The following is a 16259-nucleotide window of genomic DNA, read 5'->3' as shown; positions in this document are numbered from 1 at the left end:
TGATATCTAAGTTTCCTTCCAACTTCATTATTTTGTAAGAATGAATGATGAATAAAAGCAAATGAGGATTATGTACAATAAAGCTTTAGATCCATGTATGAGTAAAATATCTTCTAAATGATAATATCACAAATTGCTTACTCTATACAAGATTTTCTTTACACATCATTTTGATATTTCCGCTTAAGGACAGTAAGCTGCTTTTATACTGCTTAAATTTTAAATGAAGAAATTTCTCTTCATAAAGCATTAAGTGCTCATTAACAATGCTCACTTTAATACAAGGGATGAGATAATAAATGATTTTACATGGGTGGTTAAAGAATAACAGGTAGTGTAACTAAGGATCATAAATAAGAAATTTTTACATTTTGAGGCCTAAGTGGCAGTAGATGGGTATCTCCTACTTTATAGTCACTTATCTAGGAATTTCCCAGCACAGAGTAGAATGCACATTAAAGGAGGTATGACTAAGGTCCACTCTCAGTTTATGGCCCAATTTTACTTTCAACCTCAAATAGTGCTCTGATTAAAAGTCATCTCTGCAATGGCAATGGCAAAACTGCAATGGCAAAATGGAAATTTAGCTTTGGTATGTTGTTATTACTTTTTTTATTAGTCTTTCAAGGTAATGATATCCAACATTCTGCTAAATCATTTCAAATAAAACAGTCCAGCATTTGTGAGAAAACTTAGCTTAGAATTAACTGGGAAGATAAGGTTTTCCTCATTGATGATTGCTCAACCATTCCTTGTACTATCATACTAGGCTACTCAAGGAAACTATTTAAAGTTTACGTATTTATTTGTAAAGTCTTGATTATAACAGTTGAAGGTCATTTAAATATATTAATTGTATACATTAAAGAGTAAATTGCTTGGTAATCAGGTATATGAACAATGGTATACAGTAATAATTATGCCAACTTCATTTTCTAGATAAAAGCAAAATAAAATAATGTAGTACTCAGTATTTGCAAACAAGCCAAAATCATTTTCTATTTCTTTCTTCTCACTTTGATAGTTTTCTGTATCTGTAACTTGCATTGACATTGTAGCTGTTCCAGGTGCCACATACCATTTTAAACCATCAGTCTCAACAGTGTATCACATTAAGAGAAAAAAGATCTGGATCTTATTCTATAATAATTGTGCAATCCCTTGTTCTTGAACTCTTTAAGAAATGCCAAAAGGGAAAAATCAAAATATTAGAAGCCCCTTCACTTCAATAAATCCGAGGCAAGATTTTCCCAACAACCTGACCAGCCAGCAAGAATGACAGAAATCCACCTACAACTACTAAAAAATCTATTTTGAGACGCATGGGTGTATGAGACCTTACATAAATCAGACAGGAGATTTTAAAGCATTTTAATAAAAGCATTTTCTCTTCCTTGGCTTTTTGTGAAGTGTCATTGCAGTAAGACTAGGAAGTATATTTGGATACAGGGACAGCAAGTTGCAAAAACGCGAAAGAATGGTCTGGTCAGAGAAGTGTTTCCTGCCTTTAAAGTTGACAGTCTGGGTGATGAGTACTGAAGCACAACCATAACCCACTTGTTGAAGAAAGATGCATGTTAATGCAAACTTGTTTGACTTTACGCATAAAGTTACTCCTTCCTGTGTTTTGAGACAGGAAGCTGAGGTAGTTCTTAACGTTGATCATAATAAGGAAGACTCCAAAAATAAATGGGTGCTTTGCAGATACCGTCTCTATAACTGGGTCAGGCTTCCCTGCACCCAGTCCCAGGTTCAAGAACCAGCAAAGGCAACTTTTATCCGTCACTTTAACAAGATGATTAAGAAGAGTTGAAGTCTTCTGAGAAATGCCACGGAAGAAAACTTTTCCACGAGAAGCTTCAGGTAAAACTTGGTTGGCTTCTTGCCTTCGGTCTGAAATGATCCCAAGAATCCTTAAAAGCCTAAAAACCCCCAACCAGTCACCCAAATTTCCAATCCAAGGCTCCCGCCCTTTCATGAGTTTATTAAATTACAAAAACACTGCGCGATTCATGACTCAAAAGCAAACACTGAGCCTCAAAGAATATGCTGCTAAAATGGGGAGAGCCACGCTCAAGTGCAAACTCCCTCCCACACCAAACGCCCACGTCGCATCACCAGGCTGCAGCGAGGCCGACACTCACCCACCGCTCGCCCCGGGAAACCCGGATCTGGGGGTCTCAAAGACAGAAGCGCGGCAGGCTCGCTCCACTCCCCACCTCAGAGCCGCTCCTGCAAGCTCGGCGCTGCCATTTTGACAAGAAAGTGGGCCCTACCCCGGAGGCCCCTTAGCCTGTCGCCCTGAGCGAAGCCGGGGAGAAAGGGAGCCCAGGGCCCGTCGCCTCCGCGCCCCGGACGCCCTGTACACGCGCGCGACGAGCGCCCCGCGCCCAACACCGTGGGCCTCAGACAGGGCCCGGCTGAAGCGCAGCGCCCTGCGGCAGCCGCCATCACGGCCACACAGGCAGAGCCGAGGGCGGCCGTCGGCGGCGGGGCGGGGCGTTGACGGGCCGGGGGCGGGGAATCCTCAGCTGGGGGAGCCTGGAGGCAGGAGCTGAGGGGGGCGGGGCGTCGGCGCCTGCTTGGTAACCCAGGCAACGCGAGGTGCAGTGAGGCGACGCGACCCCAGACCCAGACGTCTCCCCTGCGTCGCCAAGTGGTTGGCGAAAAGCCACAGCGACGGGCTGCCCGCCCTCAGAGCCCAGCTTCCACCCGCCATCCCCAAAAAGTCGGCTTGGTCCGGGCAGCGACCCCCAGACCTCGGGTCTGCCCTCCCGCCCCAGGTCCTCGTCCTGTCCCCTCCCAGGTCGCGGGGAGCCGGGCGCCGCCCGGTCCCGCCGCCGCTCCTGGCCGCGCCCCTTAGCTGCCCCGGGCCTGCCTGCGGCCTTCCTCGCGAGCGGCGCGGGCCTCTTGGGCGCTTCCAGAGTCTTGGCGAGCCCGCCGCGCCCTGCCGACCCAGCCTGCGGCCCGCTCCCGGCCGGCGCAACCACGCGCTGCGTGTCATCTCGCTCGTGGTTTTTCCTTTTTTTGCTTAGGCCGGTTTTGGTAGGTTGCAGTAAACACGGGACCTCCGCGAAGAGGACCCATTTCCCACCCCGTCCAAAATGGCAGCCTCCAGCCGCGCACAGGTGTTAGATCTTTACCGGGCGATGCTGCGAGAGAGCAAGCATTTCAGCGCCTACAGTTACAGGTGACCCGGCGGGCGGCGCTGCGGGGGCCAGGAGGGGGCCGGGAGGGGCCGGGGGCTCTTGGGGACGTCCCCGGGTGCAGGGAGCCCACGTGCCGGCGTGCCCGGGACAGTGATGGGAAGGGTCCCACCGCCGAAGAGTGTGCCCCTGCGCACAGGGGTGGCCCCGAGACCTCGGGCTTCATAACAATGGGTTTGCCCTTCATTGTCTCCGAGACGACATTCAAATCCTGTGACTTTGTACTCTCGGAGCACGGTTAGTGTGGTTTCTGCCGTTAAAAGGATGGACGTGAATGCTGCAAGTTGTGAGAGTTAAGACCAGATTCTTACATATACAGAATTTTCCATGAAAGTTGGAGAATTGACAGTGGGACGTAGCCAAAGATGACGGCTCGTGCTAGTCACCCCTTTCCTTTCCTAGGTGTCTTAATTAGCTCTTTCAACTGCAAGAATCAAATCCATTCTAGTCCAGTTGGGAAGCGCAGGTGTGGTGAGGGTAATAAAAATGCTACACCAGTAGCTGTAAGAGAAACAGGTCTCTTAGGAGCTTGCAGAAGCATGAGTTTATCCTTGCCACAGCCTGCCTGGATCCAGCTTGTAGAACCTAAGCAGCAGGAGAACGTGTTTCTTAACTGTAAAAACCCATGTCACACACTCATTCTTTCTAGGCTTGCCCCACTCTCCTTATATACTCCTGAGTCCCTTTTTCTTACTATCTGTATGTATATCTTTTCTGCTTTGTCATTACTTCTGGCTTATCATTAAAATGATATATCTTATGAATTCTCTACATCCCTTCAGATCTGGTGTCTTTTACTACCTGGATTGTCTCAGAGTCTTGAACCATATTCCCAAGAGGATTAATCTGATTGGAACAACTTATCTCTTTAGATCAGGTCTGGGTTTAGGTGACTGGCCAGCCTCTGGATCCAGCGTCCTAAGTGCTGATGCTTGTCCCTGGAACAAAATGTGATCATTAGGTAAGGACTCCCTACCTGTAATTGTTAGATCTAGTACAACATCATTTGGTAGACATGAGCACTTAAGCCTCTCCAGCAGTAACTGACTAAATTTTGGAAACCTGCCTATAAAGTATACTCATTCTATAAACTTGAGAACAATATCTAGGACATGCCAGTGAGGTCATAGCTGCCCGGTCAAGTGGTAAAAGAAACTTTCATGGGAGAATGCCTTAATTTCCTAACCGCTAAGATACCATACAATGTGTTGGCTTACCATACAATGTGTTGGCTTACCAACTGGAATTTATTGACTCATGATTTTAAGGTTAGGAAAAGTCCAAAATCAAAGCATCAGCAAGGCACTTTCTCTGCAAAGATTGTGGCATTCTGGGGCTGGCTGCCAGCAGGCCTTGGTCCTGTTTCTTTACTATCACATGGCAGTGTACATGGGCAGCATCTTCTTCTTTCTCTTCCAGAATCCACTGGCTTCCAGCTTCTGGCTGGACGGAACCCAGTGGCTTCCTTTTCCATGCCCAATTTCCTTTGCTCATAAGGACTTCATCCATATTTGATTAAGGCCCACCCTCCTTCAGTTTGGGCACACGTTAACTAATAACATTATCGAAGGTCCTAAGTACAAATGGGCTCACATCCCATAGGAACAAAGGTTGGGACCTGAACTTGCCTTCTGTGGGGAACTTGATTCAGTCCCCAACAGAGAACATGGGGTTTTTTTTAATGAGTTTGGCTTTGGAAAGTAAAGGCTATAATCACTAGGCATATAGGTAGAAATTTTAACAAAAATTAACCAAATATAGAACAACAAATAACTTAATTGTGTCTATTAAGTTTTCATGTGGCTAGTGGAAAAATCAATCATTGTGACCACAGTCTGGGAGAAGATATTTTGCCATCTAAACTAGTTCAGAATGGACAAGGTCTAGGAATCACCTCACAGCTCACACCCTGAAAGAATATATAACCTTGACCCGTTACCCAGCCTCACTGTACCTCAGGTTTCTTGTTTGTAAAATTAGGCTGTTGGACTAACGAATCTCTAATGACCCTTCTGTTTCTAAAATTCCATTTGCATTGCTATATGAAGCTAGCAATGAAATCTACAAATGAGATTAAGTTTTTCCAGGTAAATTAATGCCAAGTTCATAGGGTAAACTACCAGAAGAACTTTCAAGGCTATATATCCAGTAGTCAGAAAATTGGAAACAACTTAAATGTGAGCAACTGTAAGATAATACATAGTTAGAAAGCAATTGTTTACATTATACTTTTTTTTTCCTTTTTTGTTTCTCAGCTGCTAGAACAAATACCATGCAGTGGGTTGAGTTGATAACCCATTGGCTCACAGTTTCAGAGGCTGAAAGGCCTACTTCCTCCCAGGGTTGGCAGTCTTTGGGGCTCCTTGGCTTTTCTGTCACATGGCAGTGTACATCGCAGCAACTTCTTTCTCTTCCAGGTTCTGTTTACTTCTAACTTCTGGGCTGTTTCTAGTGCCTTCTCTCTCTGTGACCTTCTCTATAAGGCCTCCAGTAATAGGATTAAGACCATCCTGATTCAGTTGGGCCACATCTTACCTGAAGGAACCTCATCAAAAGATCCTATTTTACAATGGGTGCACATCCACAGGAATTAAGAGTAAGAACATGTTTTCTTGGGGTACATAACTCCAAGCCACCACAACATCTCTTAATGGATTTATCTCTTACAATAGCCTTATGGGTATTACTTTTATTTCCCAATGAGGAAACTGAGGCACAGAGAGGTCAAGCAATCCCTCAGAAATCACACTGCTTGTAAGTGGTAGTACCTCTTAGAATTATTGTTCCTGGAAAACAATCAAAATAACTAGTGCCAGTTTTGAAACTACCTTAAAACTGCAGTGCTGAAAATACAATAATTACAATAATGAAGTAAAAATTTTGTAATATTCTTTTAAGACCTATATATATTTTTATCTATTGATATAGGTAGATGCTGTATTTTAATAACATGGGCCCTGTCTACTTCCCCAGTCTCCTTCCCAACCAGTCCCACACATGTATCCTGTGCACCTTCATAATTATTTGTAATTTCTCAATGCTCTCTTGGGCCTCCATGCCCCTGCAAGTACTGTTCTTGTGGTCTGGCATGCGCTTTATCTCCCTTTTCTAGAGTTCACCTCCATTGAGATCCAGCTCAGTCATGACCTTCTCTGGAAAAAGTTTTCCTGAGTCTCCCCATTTCACAGCCCAACTCCCACCTCCACTCCAACAGGTCCTGTTCCTTCATTATGTTCAATATGTTCAATATACTTCAATATGTTAAACTGTCTTTGCTAAGTACTTTACCAGGCAGTGGGGTTGCAAAGGTGAAAGGTTTGGCCTCAACAAGACACTTGCCACCAAAGGCCTTACAGACATTAGAGGCCTTAAAGAATGGAGTGGGACACAGTCACAGAGAAAATTTTTACAGGCAGTGGTCAGTGCCCCAACAGGCATGCACAGAGCACAGAACCAAGGTGGCTTCCCAAGAGATGGCATTGGGTCAAAAGCAGGAAGCAGCATGGTAGGCTCAGATAACTATAAACAGTTTGATGTTGCTGGAGTGTTGTGTGACCTTGGGAGTGGCAAAGCATGAGACTGAGAGGATGGAGAGGAGAGGGCGGGAACTGAGAGAGCCTTATGGGCCGTGCTGAGGAAGCTGGGTTTTATTCTTAGTGAACAGGCAGCCCTAAAGAGCTTTGAGCCATACAGCATCTATTTTAGATAGATCACTCTGGCGACAGTGTAGAAGGAGGAAATTTTGAGGGGCTGGAGACAAGGACTTGAAATGGGAATTGATACTAACAGTGCAGAGGGGAGATTAGGGCCCTAGTATGGGTAGGAACAGGGGAGGTAGAGAAACAATGACATTTGATAAATAATTAGAAGTTAAAATTGGCAGACCTTCATGAATGTGAATAGAATGGGAAATTTCCCCATAGATAACCAACACAAATAGTTAATTAATTACAGGAGTCTAAAGTTCAAGGGTTCCATGCCCAAAATCAGCAGTGGTGTAGTTATCACCACTCACTCACTGTGTAACCCTGAGCAAGTCACTTGGCCTCTCAGTTCTGCAGTTTCCCAGTTTGTAAAATGGGGCTAACATATGTTTCCATCTCGTAGGGTGTTGCGATATAAATGAGTTACTATATGTCAGATGCTCAAGTGCTTAGAATAGTGCCTGGCACAGAGCAGGCACTCAATAAGTACTGGGGGTTGTAAGTGGAATTAAAACCTTGATACTAGGTGAAATTGCCAGGAAGAGTATTGAGGTCAGTGATTGTCAAAACCAAGATAGGGGATGCTACTGGCATCCAGTTTGCAGAGGCCTATGATCCTGCTAAACATACACAATGCAGAGTACAGCACCCTCCCCCGTAAATACAAAGCATTATCTGACCCAAATGTCAGTAGTGCTGAGGTTGGGAAATCCTGCTTAATCTTGAGAAGGGTAGTGGGCTGAGGATGAGATTCCAGGGAACATCAAAATTGAAGGGATTGACCAAAGAAGGAACTCCTAAAGGAGGCCGAGAAGGAGAATGTGGTTCTCAGATTTTTTGAATTTAGGGAGAAGAGTGACATCATTCGCCATTTGTTGCAAAATCTCTTTAATGTTTGGCTTAATCGATGATGGTGAGATTCTTCCATTTGTTTCTGCCTACAGTCTATTGTTGTCTCACATATCATGTAGCCTCTGGGAAACTCCACCCTGTGCTCATGAGAGAAAAGTGAAAAAGGCAGATCTCATCTCGGTGTTATGGAAATATTTTTTCCTCATGTATCCCCTGGAAATTCTCAGGGATCTAAGGGATCCCTTGGTCCCTGGGCCTCACTTTGGTAACTACTAGTGTAAGAAGCAGGAGAAGAACAAGTGAAGTCCTAGAAAAGCCAAGTCCTGGAAGTCAGGATAGTTCTGTGTTGTAGAAAGGTGGATGTGGTCAACAGGGTCACTCGCCCTAGCAAATTCCAGTAAGTGAAGAGGGCATGTTGTCCCTGGACTTGGCAATACAGAGATCTGATGACGTTTCTCGGAGCGGAGGAGACTGTAAAGGACTGAGAAGTGAATCAGAAGTGAGTAAGCTAATACAGTGAATGTAGACTAGGACTACCCCTTCAGGAATTTTGGTGCACAAAATATGGGAGAGTGGATAGCTGCTAGAGCGAGATCCCGCAAGAGGGGAAGAGTGGTGTGTCCAAGAGCACAGATGGCGGGATTGGCCTTGCACAGAAGAGGGACCCTTCATTTTCCATCAGTGGAATAAAGGAAGTAAGATAAGTTGGGATATAAGTAAAGAAGATAGAAAGTTGAAGTGATTCTTGCCAGGCCTGACAGCCAATTTCTGGAGGAAGGGATGTTGGAGAAACATCCTCCTGAAGCTTCTGATTGCCTCTGGCACTCACTGTCTTAATCCACAGTTTACTTGTTTCTCACTGTTTGTTCCCTGATTGCAGAAGTCCTGCCTTATCTCTTTACTCCCAATGCTTAGCACAATGCCTATCTAGTACATGCTTGTAAATATTTCTTGTTAAAGGGCGAGAGTAAATTGTACTCAGAGGTCATTTTTATCAGCCTATGGATTAAAAAATTCATTATTGTGAAACATGAAAAATGGAAAATTTAATAATAATGCCCAATTGTGACCAAATAGAGTGCCAGACCTCTTTAATTCCTCATCAAATGTTTGTATTTTTATTACACTTAATACACTCTTTAAGTGGTGTGCTGGAACTACAGATCTAAATGTGCCTATCATTAAAAGGTAGATATCAGAAATTTCTTAGAGAATCTGGCTTCTAAGTGCCACCTTGAAAAATGGATATCATCAGCAATGCTTCTGACTGCAAGTCATGGGAAAGCCTTCAGAATTGTGACTTAAGTAAATAGAGGGTTCATTCTTCTCACATAGGAAACATCTAGAGTATATAGCTGCTGGAGTTGAATAGCAGCCAGATGGTGTCACGGTACCTCAGTGAGACTCCTGATTTTCTGCTCATTCTTATGCCTGATGGTTGCAAATGGCTACTGAAGCTCCAGTTATCCTTTGCTTATTCCAAGCAGAAAGACAGAAAGGCAACCCCAACCAGGAAAGGGTCAACTTTCTAGCAGACTTCTGGTTATGTCTCATTGGCCAGAACTCAGTTACACTTCCACCACTAGCTGGATGAGGGGCTGACAAATTAGGATACTACTTTCCTAGCCTCTATAATGAGCAAAGGCAAAGAGAAAAGGATCAGGGATGATTGTTGGGTCAGTCAACAGGTAGTGTCTACCACAGATAAGGATATGTGGAAATGTGGTTGAGCAGCCAGGTGAAGACATTAAGTAAAGCATGGGGGAAGCAAAGTACAAGGAGCACACAGAACCAGATGTAGGTAATTGTGCCTAGAGCATCCCAGCTAGCTCATAGGTGACTTCAAGTCCTGGGGCAAACAGTTAGTGTTAAATAGGTCTAAAAGAAAGGCAAGGCATAGAAAGAATAAGTGGCTAGGAAGCTACCAGCTCCCAATATGTGCTTTTTCTGCAACTCCACACTGCTTCCCTAATGAAAGACCTCTCTTAAATATAAACTTCCTACAACCTATGCAGCCTCCGAGTCGGCCCTCAAAAGTGTTAGCACCATCAAGCCAGAGATCATTATTTTCACAGTTTCTCTCATTTCAGCTGAAGTGGCTATTCAGGCTCTCTAGTTTCATGAATGGTAAAATCACTGATGTTAAATGGCAGGTCTTCACTCCCTGTTCTACACAGTTGAATGAAACGTTGTTGAAGTCTACGGGTGTTGCAGTTCTAAGGAAGAGAGTAAATAATCACTCATGTTTGGAAGTCTACTCTCTTTTTTGAGCCACTGGAACTCTGTTTAATAAATGACTAGCTGTAATCCAGACTGAATGGCAAGCTGAGGAGATGGAACTGAACTCCTAGATAAGGCAAGGACAAGGCAGCTCACTCACTCTGAGGGTTTCCTTCCCATTTCTGTATCCATTATTGCAAATCTTTTTACATTGACCAACTCGTTCGCCTCATATGCCTCTGACAGAGAACGCCTACCTGAATAGTAGCAACCAAATGTGGGTGGTGTTAGTACAAAGCACCTTTTACCTTCTACTACAAGACAGCTACCCTGAAGACCTTCATACCAAATACTCTTCTGTAGAGCAACAAATGGGCAAATGAGTTTTTCTATAATATTTCTTAAAAACCCATGGTATTACTATACTAGGGCTGGGGAGGAGATGGAATACAAATTCAAGATGGCACTGCTCTTCTTATGATTGTGGTCTGGTTGGGCATATTAAATGTACATACAAGCACACCTCAAGAAACTTGCGAAGAAGGGAGCAGATACAACTCAAGTATTTGAGCACCTGCTTCCCATGTATGAGATCCTGGGTTCAATCCCCCGTACCTCCTAAAAAAATTTTAACTCACACAGGAAACCTGCAAACTGAGATGGTACCACAGCTCTGGAGATCTGCAAATGGAGTGGGGTTGAAAAGACCAATTTTTATAATGATGTTTTAGCTGACACATATAAAATTATATAAATAGCTTTGTAGTGATTATTTCAGTCCTCTAGGCTTAACTACTATTTCAGTCTTACCTGTATATAACCTTGTCTCGTTTAGAAACTTAATATCCTAAACCTGGCCTTCTGTGTGTGTGTGGCCTTCATTTAATAAATGTAACTCTAACCTCCCTCCTGGGAAAATCTTAGTTCTTTTTGCAAAGTAAAGCCTTCTTTGACCAGAATTGGCTGATGGGTGGGAAATTCCATCCTCTTGTTCTTTTTCACCATTTAGCCCATGCCTCCATTTGGAGCCACAGAGACCTATCACCTGGGATAGTTAGTTACCATGTTAGTGAGTCCCAAATACAGCATTTTGCTTGCTGGCATTCTTAACAAAATTGCTAGAGAGTTTTTGCCTGGTTAAAATAAATCCATTTTTCTCTTTTTAAAAGTCTTGAAATAATGCTTTTAATTCATGTGTATATTATGAAGTATTGAAGAAACCATAGAATTCTATTTTAAGTGGCCAAATAAGAATTTGGCTCATTATGAAATGTTGGACAAATCATACCCCACTGAAAACTATTTAATGTTTTTATCACAGGATTTGCAAGAGCACAGGGAAGGGAAGAATAAAGGAGAAAAAGACTGCTTTGTTAAATTTTCTAAGTCCTTCCCAAATTAAATCTTTATTTGTTCAGAGTGTATACTGTTAGGCTCATAGATAGCTGGTGGCACCTTGTTAGAAAGACTGTTATTTCATGACCCCTTCCATAAGAGCAGCCAGAGGCAATTATGGATTCATTTGCCTAAGAACAGCTTCTTATACTTGAGAAAGATTGATTATTCCTTTTAACCGAATATGCTTGGAATTTCCAGAAGGCTTTTTTTCCCCCTTTTTCTCTTATGTTTGCAAAGTTCTACCTCATTGAATAAATGATTTTGAAAAATAAGCGTTGTAAAGTCAACTTAAAGAAGAAAACACTTAAGAAATTCAGATTGAAAAAAATTTAGCAGCCCAAACTGGGGGTGGGGAGGGGATAAAGTATTAATTTTTAATCTAGATTGTAGAGGAAATTATTAAACCTAAACTATTAGATCTAAGTGGCATTTCTGATTTTTTGACTTTACTTTTCAGGAGCTTCCAAATTGTACTTATATTTATACTTCACCTTGGCTCCTAAAGTATTTTTAAAACTTTATAAAAATACACGCCATTCAGTTTTTGGTTGATCACACAATTGTATAAAACGTCAATACCAAGGTGGGGAAATGATTGTTGTACACACTTTGAATGGCTTTGCATAGTCTCATTTTAGATAATGGTTTAAGAATCTTGACTTTCTTTTGTTTTTGGAAACATCAAGTAAAAATGGAAATTTTAAAAATATAATAAAATACAATAAGATAATTGTTATAATTTTAAAATAATAAGGGGCTCACAGCACAGGGAAAATAAAAGTAGAGAATATAAAGAAGTAAGGTGTAAAGTTAGACTACAAAATGCAATTATAAGTAAATAGGATTTCCTTAATCTAAAATATCTTTAAATCATTCTGTGGTGCAGTACGGTAATCCTTTTTTGTTTTTTGTTTTTAGCAAAGTATAATTACAAAGCATTCTATTTGAGAACTTCTATAATGAGCATAGAAAATTGACTGCTTCTTAATGATTCACATCTTTAGCCACATGCATACTTTGTTGTGGATAAAATGTACTTTATGTCATATTTCTTCTCCTCTGTGGCCCCATTCCTGACACTCTGAATACCACTTACTCAGGTAATAGATTTTTACATAGGCCTTAACATTTATTTTCTTAATTAGCTGGTACCTAGCCAATTTAGAAAAATTCTTCCCATCAGAACCCAAATTAAGTAAAAATAGATCCATTTCTTGAAACAAGCTCTGAGTTTCTATACTTAACAAGGTTCAACTAAGTGCAAGTAGGTCCTCCTGGCTGTTGTCTCCACTAGTATTAGAAAGACTTGAAGAGCAGCATTCTGATCTCCACCTCCCGTTTTAAGAAGCAGAGTAACATTGCCGAGATTAGGACAGACTAATGTTATTACTCTGACATCTTAATTGTCTATGTGGCTTCATAGCAACTCCTTATTAGAATTATGTGTGACCAGTATAATAGTTTTATTTTGTTTCGTATGGGTGTGTTTTTGCTTGTTTTTTGAGGTACTGGGATTAAACTGGGACCCCTTATGTGGGAAGCCAGCACTCAACCACTGAGCTACATCGGCTTCCCCGAGTTGGTTTTTTCATTGTTGTTGTTTGTTTGGTTTTTAGGAGTACCAGAGATCAAACCTGGGACCTCCTATGAGGGAAGCAGGTGTTCAACTGCTTGAGCTTCATCAGCTCCCTGTAATAGTTCTTTGAACTCAGATATATTGGGATAAAAAGAAACAGCGCACAGAAATCTTTGATGACAAAAGATAAACAAAAATCACAGTGGCATAAGGCTAGAACTTCCCCGTCATTTTCAACCCTGAAATTATGACTCCTGAGCTTATTTGACTTATTTATTGTTTTCTTTATTAAGAACACGTGTCAGGAGTGAGGCAACCTTGACTCAGAAAGATTTCTGACCTTTGAGTCAAGAAACCTTGGTTCAAATGTGAACTGCATCAGCTCCTTGCTCTGTGACCCCGGTGTAAATCATTCTTTGCCCTGTGTATTTTCTATAAATTGAGAATACTAAAATTTCCTTATAAGGCTTTGAGGATTAAATAAAATTATTTCAAAACTGAAGTGTTTGGCATATAGTAGATGTTCTAGTATCATTTCTGTGTATCAATAGCATAAAAATAGACACTTAAAATCAATATTATATAGTTCTTTTTACACTGATAGTCCAACTACCCAGCTAGTAATCATTTAACCAAACATGTCAACTTTTTGAACAGTATTCTTACCAGGTATTGAGTAGCAGTCCAATGAACTCTTATCACTTTACTTTTTTTTTTTAAGATTTCTTTATTCATCCCCCACCCCACCCCACCCCCATTGTCTGTGTGTTCTTCTGTGTCTGCTTGTATTCTCATTAGGCAGCTCTGGGAACTGATCCTGGGACCTTCCAGAGTAGAAGAGAGGTGCTTATTCTCTTGTGCCACCTCAGCACCCTGGTCTGCTGTGTCTCTTACTGTCTCTCCTGTGTCTCTTTTTGTTGTGCCGTCTTGCTGTGCCAGTTCTCAGGGTGGGCCAGCACTCCTGCGTGTGGCAGCACTCTGCGCAGGCTACCTCTCCGCTTGGGCCAGCTCGCCACATGGGTCAACTTGACTGCACCAGGAGGCCCTGGTTATCAAACCCTGAACCTCCCATATGGTAGATGGGAGCCGAATCGCTTGAGCCACATCCGCTTCCCACTATCTTTCAGTATGGTAAGATTTGTTAGATTGTTCTTTCCTTCAGCAAACATTTTTTGGGCACATGCCATTTGCAAGGCCCATTGTTCTTTGCTGGCAATACAAAAATAAACAGAGCATGATCTCGGCCTAAACGGAGCTTGTACTTCAGTGGCATAAACTAATACACTCACTGAAAATTTTACAATGTGGTGGCAGTGTACTGATAAAGAACGAATGGGGCATTATGGAAGTAGATAGAAGGGACTACGTAACCTTCCCTGAAAGGGGCCTGGGGAGTTAGAGAAGCATCTTGGCTGATCTGAATTGTAAAGGTGTAGTAGAGAGCGGCTGGTGAAAGGAGGCAGGAGGAGAGGGGACAGATGCAAAGAACCCCTGGAATTGGTGTTAAGTATAAGAAACTACCAGCACTTCGGTGTTGCTGATGGAGATACAGTGGGAGAAGATGGAGGGGGGGAAGACGCTGATCCCAGAGTCTTGGGTGTCAGCTCAGGTTGCCAGGATGTGGTCCTAGGCAGTGGAAAGCCACTCTGGTGTTTTAGGTAGACTTCAGATCTACCTTTTTTTTTTTTTTTTCATTTTCTATTAATACATATTAATAAAGCATATCTTTCATCCAGAGTGTTCAGATATACCTTTTAACTGGATCACCAAAAAAATAAAAAATAGAAAAAAAGAAAAATCAAATAGGAAGAATGGAAAAAGAAAAAAAAAGGAAGGAGGGAGGGAAGGAGGAAAACTGGATCACGATAGTGATAGATGGAGAGAGGTGGACTGGTTTTGAGATGCACTGGTAACTAGAACTAGCTGGTCTTATTGATTTTACTGGAAGAGTGACTTGAAGATAGCTCTTAGTTTAGGAGAGTAAGAAAAACCATTCCCAAGAAAAAAAGAAAAATCATTCCCACTTAAACATCAAATACAGGGAACAGCGCCACCTCGGCATGAGGAAGATACCTCTGGGAGTCTGTGTGCGCCGTCAAAGAGCTTCATGAGGCATCGGGACATGTCAGGTGTACGTTTCAAACAGCTGTTTGGATCTAAGTGTGAATTCAATCTGCTTATCTAACTGTTCTCTCTATAATTATTATGGATATTTTATGTATTAATACTAGTAATATGCCAATTAGTGTTCATCCATGGTCAATTAGTTCCCTGTATCCGTTCTCAGATATATTTAATGGATGGCTGCTAGCCTCATTAAATGTCATTAATGCATCTATACAACCTTATATTTATGCTTTTGTTCCTGGAATAGTTTTTGAGTGGGTTTAATACCACCCTTTGGCCTAGTTTATGCAAAGTTACCTATGTGGCCAATTAGTTTTGATTATGAATATTACTCTATAGCATAATTACTCATCTAATTAATGCCTTCATACATTTCTTTCTGCCCATCTACATTTTGAGAATAAATGCAAATATCTTTGCTCTGTAATCACCTCTCCCCCACATTTGATCCCTAGGTGTGATGTTGTTTTAACCAGAAATCACTTCTACTGGCAGAAGTATTTCTTAACTAAAATCCCCCTTGCCCTTAACTAACCAAAAAGCTAAAATTAATGAGAATATAGTTCCTGGCAGCCAGTTTGGAGCCAGAAAAAGCCATTGATCCTCTATTCTGGTCCAGTAGTCTCTTATTCACGCATTCCACAAATCTTTATTGAGCTCCCTTACTGGAAAAAAAAAAAGGAAAAAGAAAAAAAACTTCAGTTACTTCTCATTGGTCTTGGATAAAGTCCAAAATCCCCTCCTAGTGAACAAGGTCCTGTGGAATCGGATTTTGCGCTGCCTTTCCAGCCTCAGCAGGAAATATTGCACGAACGGTAACTGTTTACCAATAGGTAGGAGCCGCAAGATTTTGCTAGACTGCCAGGGGTGACCATGTCTAGGACCCAAACATTTCATTTCACCTGGTTTTGCTTTCCTTCCTTCCTCTTCACCTACCCACACACAGAGGAATCCTGCAGAATTTTAAGATAGGATTTGCTGTTCTCAAACCAAATTTCCATTCATCTTTTTTTTTTCTCAGAGATTCACCTGTTATATATAAAAAAGGTCCCCCTGCAAATGAAATTAACATGATTCATTCCTCCTTGGGACCTGTGTAACGATGCCCATAGGCAAAGACCGAAGGTGGAATCCCGCCGTAATAGGAAAGGTGTTTTCCCAGCTGCTTCACCACAC

At 42.1% G+C, this 16259-nt stretch overlaps 2 protein-coding genes across 5 annotated transcripts in view; one reads left to right on the top strand and one right to left on the bottom strand.

Annotated features, from left to right (window-relative positions):
* FARS2 (phenylalanyl-tRNA synthetase 2, mitochondrial) overlaps positions 1–2488 on the bottom strand; it is a 596483-nt gene extending 593995 nt beyond the window's left edge. The window contains exon 1 of one of the 2 annotated variants that reach the window (XM_004479208.3): positions 2145–2488. The gene's annotated coding sequence lies outside the window, so the exon portion shown is untranslated. The remainder of the gene's footprint in view (positions 1–2144) is intronic. The other variant, XM_071210957.1, reaches the window with a different exon arrangement.
* The window catches only part of LYRM4 (LYR motif containing 4), a 150543-nt gene continuing 136472 nt past the window's right edge, over positions 2189–16259 (top strand). For all 3 annotated transcript variants that reach the window (XM_004479211.5, XM_071210959.1, XM_071210958.1), the window contains exon 1: positions 2189–3190. In XM_004479211.5, coding sequence (XP_004479268.1) covers positions 3105–3190 — 86 coding nt within the window. In that variant the 5' untranslated portion in view covers positions 2189–3104. The remainder of the gene's footprint in view (positions 3191–16259) is intronic.

The sequence above is a fragment of the Dasypus novemcinctus genome, chromosome 22 (genome assembly GCF_030445035.2).
Source record: "Dasypus novemcinctus isolate mDasNov1 chromosome 22, mDasNov1.1.hap2, whole genome shotgun sequence".
Lineage (NCBI taxonomy): Eukaryota > Metazoa > Chordata > Mammalia > Cingulata > Dasypodidae > Dasypus > Dasypus novemcinctus.
The sequence above is the reverse complement of the archived record's forward strand: the minus strand, read 5'-3'. Positions and strand labels throughout refer to the sequence as shown.